Genomic DNA, 9610 nt, shown 5'->3' on the forward strand with positions numbered 1-9610 from the left:
AAGAGCAAAAGTGGAGCACTGAACTTCTTTCAAAGTTTGAAACGAAAAAAGTTCAAAGGAAAATCGGTGACAACAACCAATTACAATGAGATCCAAATTTATCTAAGTCAATATATTGAGACTACGGATAATTTCGATGTTCTTGATTGGTAGAAAGTAAATTCTAAACTTTATCCAGTGTTATCTGCAATTGCAAGAGATGTCCTACCCATTCAAAGTTCAAGTGTTGCTTTCGAATCAGTATTTTCAGGATGTGGAAGGATCATTGGTGACCAAAGAACTAATTTAAAGCCAGAAACACTTCCATGCTCAAGTGCCTACAAGATTGGTTTGCAGCAGAAAAAAAGAATAGGACCTCTGGCGCGATCGACGAATTCCAAAGCTCAAGTTCCGACGAAGATCCAGAACATTCAAAATATATTTTAATAAATCGTGATGAATTTTAGATGTTCAATTGTAAAAATAAATGTTTAAGTTATTCTGTTAAATTTTTTTTATGTAATCACAATTATTTGCAATCAAAATACTAAATAAAAAATTGTCCATTAATATTACTAATTTTAATTATATAGTAAAATATAATAAATTAGAGTTCGGAACCGGTTTGACCCGAACCGGAACCGGTTTATTAGAAGCCGAACCGGTCTTGGTTTTGATTGGTTCCAAGTATTTCAACTTGGAACCGGAACCGGTTCGGAACCGTTTCGGACCCGTTCCGAACTCAACGGACCCATAACCGGTAAGAACCGGTCCGGTGAAACCGATAAGCATGCCTGATTGCAACGGTCAAATTCGCCTTGCTGGACTTTTCCCCGAGTGGTCAACTCTGGTCAATTGGCCAACTGGTTCAGTTCAGCTGGTCTGGTTCAGTTCAACTGGCTCAGTTCAGTTTCAGCTGGTCTGGTTCAGTTGGTCAGCTGCTAGTTCAGTTCAGTTGAGTTAGTCAGCAGCTGGTTCAGTCCAGTTGGTAAGCTGCTGGTTCAGTTGTTCAGCTGCTGGTTCAGTTCAGTTGAGTTGGTCAGCAGCTGGTTCATTTCAGTTCAGCTGGTCAGCAACTGGTTCAGTTCAGTTGGTCAGCTGCTGGTTCAGTTCAGTTTCTGCTGGTGTACTGAAATCAGCTAGCTGATTTCAATTTGTACAAAACCAGTAGCTTAATCGTCATTTATCAGCATCTTAAGCTTCGATTCAGACTTTGACTTTTGAAGATGATTTGTAGATCATCGTCTTATCTTTCCAACGCATACTGAATCGCTTCATTCCAATAATCGAGCTGAGAGATATGACCAACATACCGCAATTGTTCATACCCAACTGATTGTTGTTTTCGTGCAATCAGTTCGGCACTTCAGCGATCAGTTAAAGCTTGATAACATCCGATTTTGCCAAACTGACGTGAACTACAACTTGTTCCAAATGGAGTTTCTAATCAGTCATGTTGGCGGATTGTCATTTGAATCATATAGTTGGGACATATCATCAAAACACCGAAACTCCCCAGAAATTCAGTTTTGCTAAATTCAGTTTCAGTTTGCTTCTTGTGTTTGCAAATTCACGCATGAGTAAATATGTTAAAAATACAATAACAAGTTTTGTTAACATCAAAATCAAGATTGCGAACATGAAATGTTCCAACAATATTTTTCCCTTTCCCTTTATTTATAAAAATATCATTTTCTTCCAAAAGTCGTAAAATAGCATTTTTTAGAAAAAACGTACAGCCTTTGCATATATCATAAAAATATCACATTTTTATCATAAATATTTTCAAATATCATTTAGCATGTATTATGATTCTTTAGGACACTGTCAGACCTTTCGAACTACCTAGGACGTAAAATGACCATTTTACCCTTAGACTCCAAGCTTCCCGATTTTTATTTTTTCTTGACTCGAGCCTATCCCATAGAATCATATAATCTTATTTTTTACGTCTAATATTTTTCTTAGAAGTAAACCTGAGCCTTTCGATTTAACGACTTAATAGCTAAACCGTGAAGCGTTACAAACCCAAATAAATTCAAAACTTAATATTTTCTTCCTAAATTTTAAACATAAACTTTTCATCCCTAAACTATCCCCGTGAACCACAGTTCGAGCCCCATATCTTTCCCTAGCCCCTATTTGAACTATTCTCACCTCAGAACCCCTAGTGCATCCTAAACATTGAACCACCCTTGAGCCATCTTCGAGCCAGACCACGTCCAACCCTCCGGATCACGCTCTTGGACCATCCCCGACTAGCCTAGACCGACCCTGACCAGCCCTAAGCCCTGTGCGTGAATCTCCCCTCATTTCTTCCCAAGCCGCACACGTCCCTTTTCTTTCCTAGCCCTCGGTTCTTGCCCCTCTTCAAACCAAAGCCTCTTAACGCCTAGTCATCCCTGAGCCACTCTCTTGGGCTACCCTAGCCTAGCCTGAACCAAACCCTGCCCCTCTCCTTCCATCCTCCAACCGCTCCCGCCCTGATCATATCCTCTTAGGGCATGTGGTATTCCTCACTCTTCTCACCCTACGTCCAGCCAACAAGGACCACTCTAGCACGCTTGGTTTCAGCCTACACAGGACCTCGACCCAGCCCTGGAAGGCCCCTGGTGCGCTTCCCTCATGGCCGAACCACTTTGTCCCAAAACCCCATAGAATAACCTAGAAACCTTAGGTTCGACTTTCCCTTAGCCTTGCACGTTTCTTCGTGGAACGACTTTTTTTACGACTCATAAATGTCTCATATTGGCAATGTGTACTTAGGAATCATAAAGCGTCTCAAGCAAGCGTAAAAACGTAAAAACTTTGAAATATATTCATCCAATCGTCAAATAGTTTGATCAATATAATTTTAATGCTTCAAAATGTAAAACACACATATTATGGATTGAATGGTGCAAAAAGAAGGTTTAGAAGCATGTTTTTGCATTTAGAAAGCTCGAATATTCAATCGTTGGCGCGGGTTGCGAAGGGGGAGAACGAGAAACGACTTTGGCTTGTGAATTTTGAAAATTTGAGTGTGTGTGGTATTTGTGTTCCAGCAGCCCTAGGAGTCTTAGAACCCTAGTTTATGCTTTATGATTTTCGAAAATTGTATGTCAGAAGTTAAGGTTTTTAAGGTTTTAAGTTTGGGAAAATTAGGCCCATCAATCATATGTAATTAGGCCCATTAAGGCTCAATTAATTATAAAATAAAAGTTTCCTAAAATCCTTTTTAAAAATAATAACTTTCGGGTCCATTAAAGTCCTATGTTTGACTAAAACCGGCTTCCCAGATAAAATAAAGCTTGACTCGTGAAATAATTGAGACTGCAGCATTTTTAAAAAATTTAAATCCTATTTAGTCATGTTATCGAGCCATAAAATATTTAACGAAAAAATATTTTCATCTTGGTCGTTCTCGGTATCCTTTCCCTGGCTTAATATCGAATATCTGGACAAAATCCTTAATTTCATGATATTATAAAATTTAAACATTTAATCATATAAAATATATCAGTTAAGCATTAATAAAATAAATAATCAATTTAAATAATTTTCATGCATGTGGCTTATGTGTACTGATTTTCGGGCGTTAAAATATTGTTAATATCTTGAGTACTGACTTGAAGATGCTTCTGAACTCTCAACCTATATCATGGAGATTTTCAATGCTGAATTTTAATATCCGAAATAAGTTGATTTCCTTGACCTTTAAAGGATGACGCCTTAAGGTATTGTTGGTTTCTTAAATTTAAGGCCAAGAATCCTCCACCACAACCTATAATCCCCGGCCTTCTAAACTTTGATCTCCCAGAATATTCTTGGCTCCTTGGTTTTAGGTTGATGATCCTTGATTGTATTCTTGGTTCTTTGGACTTGTAAATATGGATCTTTTGCCACATACTGAATTCCCTTGGTCATAAACTGCATTCCTCCTCTCATAAAAATGATTTCATCTGTTTGAACTTTCTTTGTACCTATCATCCACCTAAAAAATCTTCTCTCTAGGAACCCAACATTTTTCATGGATTTTTTGAGAGAATTCTTCATTTCCCACTTTAAATATGAGTCTTTTACCTCAAATATCTTTTTTTTTTTTTTAAATCCAATACATTTTGTTCATATTCATCTTCCTCCATCTTTGTTTCTATTGTAATACTTTTTTTTTTCAACGATTAAACAATGTATCATTTTCTCTTTCTTCCTCCCGAGCTATCCAAATTACTCAGTTAATTCTTACAAACATATAACTCTTCATCCTTATTTATTTTTTATATGATCATCATCTGGATTTTGGATATCCTCTTCCAAGTTTGTGTGATTTGACATTGCATTGAAATAGTGGTGATGATCCCACCAGACGTGCCAATTTTCTTATCACGAAAATTTACGAGTGTGCCAAGCACGAAATCCTGTCAAATATGTTAAATCCGACTTCTACGATCAGACGATGTGGATCTCGATTCGATCATTACTTATAATTCCCTCGGTAAACCACCCAAAATTAGGAAACTGAATCAGATAATTGAAAGAAAACTTATGAACATTTTTATAACTAGAATTGAAAAAAATTGAAGGAATATAAGCTAAAACTTAAGGAACACCAGATGAAAATTGGAAATTTAAAAACTAAGATGAATTAAAATTGAAGAAATTATGCAAATGATTTTTGTTTAACTTGTTGATTGATGAGTTGTGCCCTTTTTTAATAATCTTTTTTTTTGTTCATTACTCTATGCAGTTTAACTGATCTTCCACGTTCATCTATTGTGGACACATGTCTCAACTTCCTCAATCGTTTGTCAACTTCCTCCTAAACTTCTTCATTGTGCATGAGGTCTAGCTTGTCAAACTAACTCAATCTCTAATGGGCTTTGGCTTTCTATGGCGCTTTGGCAGCCGATAGATTTTGGTAGCACATAGGCTTCGGCTTCGACAGTACATGGATTTTGGCACAATTTGAGTCCAACAAATCTAATTCGATCGCATACCGAACTCATCGATATTATCATATACAAAATTTTTACATCCAATCCACTCGAAAAATTTCACAAGCCGAACCCGAGAACAAAGATGCCCCTGAAAAAATAAATGATACTTTTTAGAAGCCATTGGTTTTAGAATCTTGATCAGGCCTGGTTCTGGTTCTGGTTCAAGTTTCGTTCGAAAATTGAATTTGCTTTCTTGACACGTGTCAAGCATACGTAAGCCCTTTGAATAAAATATTTTGAAATAATATTTTCCCTCTTTGTACTGTGCAAAACCCATCCGTTCGAATTTCAAAACCCAATGGAGCCATCAACGCAGTGACGCCCCACCTCTCTCCAAATTCATTTAATATTCGAAATCAATTATTCACATTGAATTCGGACATTGATTCACTCGTAAATGGTATGGTCTTGGTTCCCTACTGAGAAGCAGTGGCGCGAAGGTGAAACTGGAGCTGTAGCAGCAGTTCGGTTTCTGCGAAGAGCAGTGGTCGCCACGATGGGCTGTTTTTTTGGATGTTTTGGTGTTAAAGATTCTCAACCTCGATTCGTAGCTCCGCCTGTAAGATCTAAAAATCCCATGATTTTTTTTAAATTTAATTTAGTTCTTATGAATTTTAGTGTTTTCTCTGTTTGATTTTGACACCTGTAAGATCTAAAAATCCCATGATTTGTTTTTTTTTTAAATTTAATTGAGTTCTTATGAATTTTAGGGTTTTTTCTGTTTGATTTTGACGAATAAGTGCAAAATGTCTTTGTTCTGTTTGGAAACAGGAGCCTGTGGTGTCTCGAAATAAGACTTCTCTTTCATCCCTTTTGGTTTCTGATGGTAATTCGTTTTCGAAATTTTTAGTGATTGTATGGGTTTTTGTTTGGGGGAAGCGGTTAGTGAAGATCAAGTGGGTTTGGTGAATGGATTTAGTGATATGCTATTTGTAATTTGAATGTAGAAGACTATTCACTTGGAAAGGAAGAGGGAGGTCAGAATTCACAAAATGAGGAAGTTTATTTCAGGGAGCTCAAGGAACAGGTCTGTCTGTTTGATTCTTGAAAATCTTGAAAATTTCTTGTGAACTTTGAATTTTATTTAGCTTGTTAACAAATCTGATTCGATTAATCAGTAAGTATGTCTTCTCTGTGTACAACAAAGGGATCTTGTGTATGCTTGGTTTTTCTTGTTAATCTTTTGTGAGCATTTGCTCCAATCTATATCGTCAAAAGACTCACAGTTTATTTAATTCTACAAAGGTATGTGAATTCGTTTATTGGTTGGGTGATTAAAACTGATTTTCATCACTTTTTGGTGGTGCCTTATGTCCACTTGTTTGAGATTGTGATTATAATGAAAATTCACTGTGGTCTATGCATATAAATATGTGCAAAAAATGCTACCCAGATCTATTATCCTTGTTTATTCTTGAAATTCAGTCAAATGTTCTAATGTCATATATTTACAAATGCTAAGGTTCCATGATGTTATATTGCAGGCCAAGTTCCTCAAGGCTTGTGGAACTTTAGCTGAAACTCCCAATGAAATCCGAAAAGCCTCAGAGAGATGGGTGGATATATCTTCTCAAAATGGAGAACAAAAACCTTTGAATTTCAATTCATGGCTTCCCAACGCTTCCATTGAGAAATTTAATCTAGGGAAGCAACCTCTTGACTCTCCACAACCTGTCAAAATTTGTGAAGAAGGGATAGCAGGTTCTGTGGAGGATACTCCTACCAGGTACATCTTTCAACTTCTGCAGGTGGCTTTGAAAACCATTGAGAAGCTGATGTTTGAAATAAAATATTTTGCATTTGTGATGAGACACCACTACTAGCGACTTTCTTCTCGTTCCAAATTTTTACTGAGTGGAATTCCTGGTGAAATAGAGTTCAAGCTTTATATCAAGGAAAAACAAGTTGTGCCAGCAACTAGCTTCATCCTCTTACTTATGTGCTTCAGATCTCATTCCGCTAACCATGATAGATATGGTTCTTTATTTCTATCATTTTTAGATTTGACACTGCCAAAAGTCTACAAATTACACACTACTTTATTTGTTTTCTGCAGCTGCTTGACTGATGGGCTTACCCGAAGGAAATCTACCAGCAGTGATCTTCAGAATGTTCTTACACCCAAAGATGAAAAGCATAACGATTCTGAAGCTTCATCGGTTGCACCAGGGGCCTTAGCTCCAAGTGAACAGTTCCAAAACAAATCTGTTCGTTTTGATTGTGACTATGATAGGTCTCCATATTCTTCAAAAGGATCTACATATGAAAGTGCTAGTCAACACTCAAAAGGATCAGGGTCAGCTGGACATTTTAGTTTGTCCAAGCCATCAGTCAATCCAACACCACTGAAACTAACGGATGAAATGCAAACACCTGGCACTGTATTCCCTCAATATTTGGATAATTTGGCTCATGGAAAAACTTCCAGGGTCAGGTCTCAATTTGTGTACCCTGTACCGAAACCAGTTGATAGTCTCCACCAGTTGGAGGAATATAATTCAGATTCCAATGACCTGATTGGATCTCATAACCTAAATGATGAAGCAACCCCGATGTCAGTTTCAATGTTAGACATCACAATGAAGGACGTTTCAGTTCAAAAAGAGATGAATGATAACGCAGGCTTGGGTTCTTGGTCCAAACCACCCTCATCCAAGCAAGATGACAACAAGAAACTATCTGGTTCATCATCAGGTGAAAATGTTATTTGTCGTAAAGTTTCCGGCGATAGACCTATTCTTGGTATGGTGGCTGCCCATTGGAATGATGATGAAAATTCTCGTATTTCACCTAAATGGTGGGATGGGAATGGGATTCCAAATTCAACTAACAAATACAAAGAGGCTAGTTCTACCATCATAATCACCTTTTGTTTTCTGCTTTTATTTCCTTTTTTCCCCTCTTTTTAACAAATAGGTTTATGCTTTTTGTTGCATATGCTGAAACCGTTGACTGTTAATCTGAGTAGGATCAAAAGGTTAGTTGGCATGCAACACCATTTGAAGAGAGACTGGAAAAGGCATTATCTGAAGAAACATTTATATCTAAAAGGTATACCATGTTTCTGGTCCATTGACTGTTAGGTTTCTTATAACGGAAGTTGTGGTTAAAATTTTGCTTATAGAGGTTTCTGGAATAGTCTACATCTTTTAATTTGTGCTCCTGTCTGGTTTGTGAGTCAATGGATGTTTTGAATGAAATTGCTGCCTTCTGAGTTTGTGAATCAATGGATGATTAGAGTGAAATTGCTGCCTTCTGAGTAAGTGTAAGATCATTAGTTTTAGTTTACTCCACAGTAAAGCTAGGTTCTTTTGCATGATTAGATTCTTGAATCGAGTAATTATCTAAACTGGACTATAATGCCATGTTTTCTTTTATTCAGTTCCATATAATCATGTACCTAAANTTAGTTTTAAAAAGTAAAAATTATAGAGATAGATGTAATATTTCATTAATCATAATATCTTAAGTACAAAATATTATTTAGGGATAGATGTAATATTTTGAGCAGAATATTTTGAGCAGAAATATAATTAAAGAGACGGACAAATGTATAGAGATAGATGTAAAAATTATAGAGATAGATGTAATATTATAGTGATAGATGTAATATTTTGAGCATAAACAGAATGAAAGAGACGGACAAATGTATGGAGATAGATGTAAATATTGTAGAGATATATGTAATATTATAGAGATAAATGTAATATTTTGAGCAGAAATAGAATGAAAGAGACTGACAAATGTATTTAGGGATTTAAATGCCCAACCCAATTTATTTTAAATTATTTTTCTTTTAGTCCTTAGAAATTTTATTTTTTTTAATTAACCCCTAAAACTTTTTAATATTTGCAATTTTGGCCAAACGTATTCGAAAAACGTATCTACGCCGTATCCATGACGTGTCCTCGCCGTGTCCAAAACGTATCCGGCTGGTCAAACCTAAACAAAGTCAACGACACGGATTTTGAGGTATCCGACACGCGTATCCATGTGTCGTATCCGTATCCGATATTTCAAAAATTTTTTTTTTAAGGTATCCATGCTACATAGATACACACATACATGCATACATATATCTAACAGTAAACTATTCTACTAATTTTCCAATGCTTTATTTTGCAGGAAGCCCATCAGTGGGACATCAGCACCTGATTTTAACGATACTGAAGAATCTGATACTGCTCTGTCACATTTGCAATCTTCAACCCATTTGAGTTCGGTTGTTTCATTCTGATCATGGTTTAAACCTTGTTTTGCCTTTTCCTTTGTGTGATCTCAATATGTTTCTTGATCATGATTCGTGAATTATTGCATGATATGTGTCGAAACAAATTCTTTAAACACATCTGAGTTTGGAGTGCCAGGTAGCATTCAGGTATAAAATTTGTGATGAATGTATAGAAACAAAAGTGGCTTCCCAGCTTGATGCTCTTTTGATATTGTTTACTGTTTGATGGAGTTTTTCCAGCTCAAAAATTTCCCATATATGCTCATGCATTATCTGTTAAATAAAATTTGATTGAATGTTGTATTCTAGAAAAACGACACTGATATTCCTCCTTGATTTAATTTAGAGATGTTCTGAGGAGATCATCTCCAAATGGTTGTCCTGGAAACTAGAAAGAGGAAGCCATAGTTGAGTTATATCTTCT

At 36.3% G+C, this 9610-nt stretch overlaps 1 protein-coding gene across 2 annotated transcripts; it reads left to right on the top strand.

Annotated features, from left to right (window-relative positions):
• Positions 1-5205: 5205 nt before the first annotated feature.
• On the top strand, positions 5206-9404 carry LOC140964093 (protein JASON-like). 2 transcript variants are annotated; one of them, XM_073423617.1, is made up of 7 exons: positions 5206-5514; positions 5727-5781; positions 5906-5982; positions 6440-6681; positions 7012-7798; positions 7924-8006; positions 9081-9404. In XM_073423617.1, the coding sequence occupies exons 1-7, from the start codon at positions 5353-5355 to the stop codon at positions 9190-9192; spliced, it is 1518 nt and encodes a 505-aa protein (XP_073279718.1). In that variant the 5' UTR covers positions 5206-5352; the 3' UTR covers positions 9193-9404. The 2 variants fall into 2 exon arrangements, with proteins under 2 accessions (XP_073279718.1, XP_073279719.1); XM_073423618.1 differs by having other exon boundaries at positions 5207-5514; positions 5903-5982.
• The last annotated feature ends 206 nt before the right edge of the window (positions 9405-9610 follow it).

The sequence above is a fragment of the Primulina huaijiensis genome, chromosome 18, assembly GCF_012295235.1.
Source record: "Primulina huaijiensis isolate GDHJ02 chromosome 18, ASM1229523v2, whole genome shotgun sequence".
In the NCBI taxonomy this organism is placed as follows: Eukaryota; Viridiplantae; Streptophyta; class Magnoliopsida; order Lamiales; family Gesneriaceae; genus Primulina; species Primulina huaijiensis.

Excerpts from the sequence above, each read along its gene's own strand:
- LOC140964093 (XM_073423618.1), top strand. The coding sequence starts at position 5,353 with ATGGTATGGTCTTGGTTCCCTACTGAGAAGCAGTGGCGCGAAGGTGAA. Across the intron at positions 5,515-5,726 it reads CTCGATTCGTAGCTCCGCCT|GAGCCTGTGGTGTCTCGAAA; the intron begins GTAAGATCTAAA and ends GTTTGGAAACAG. Across the intron at positions 7,799-7,923 it reads CAACTAACAAATACAAAGAG|GATCAAAAGGTTAGTTGGCA; the intron begins GCTAGTTCTACC and ends TAATCTGAGTAG.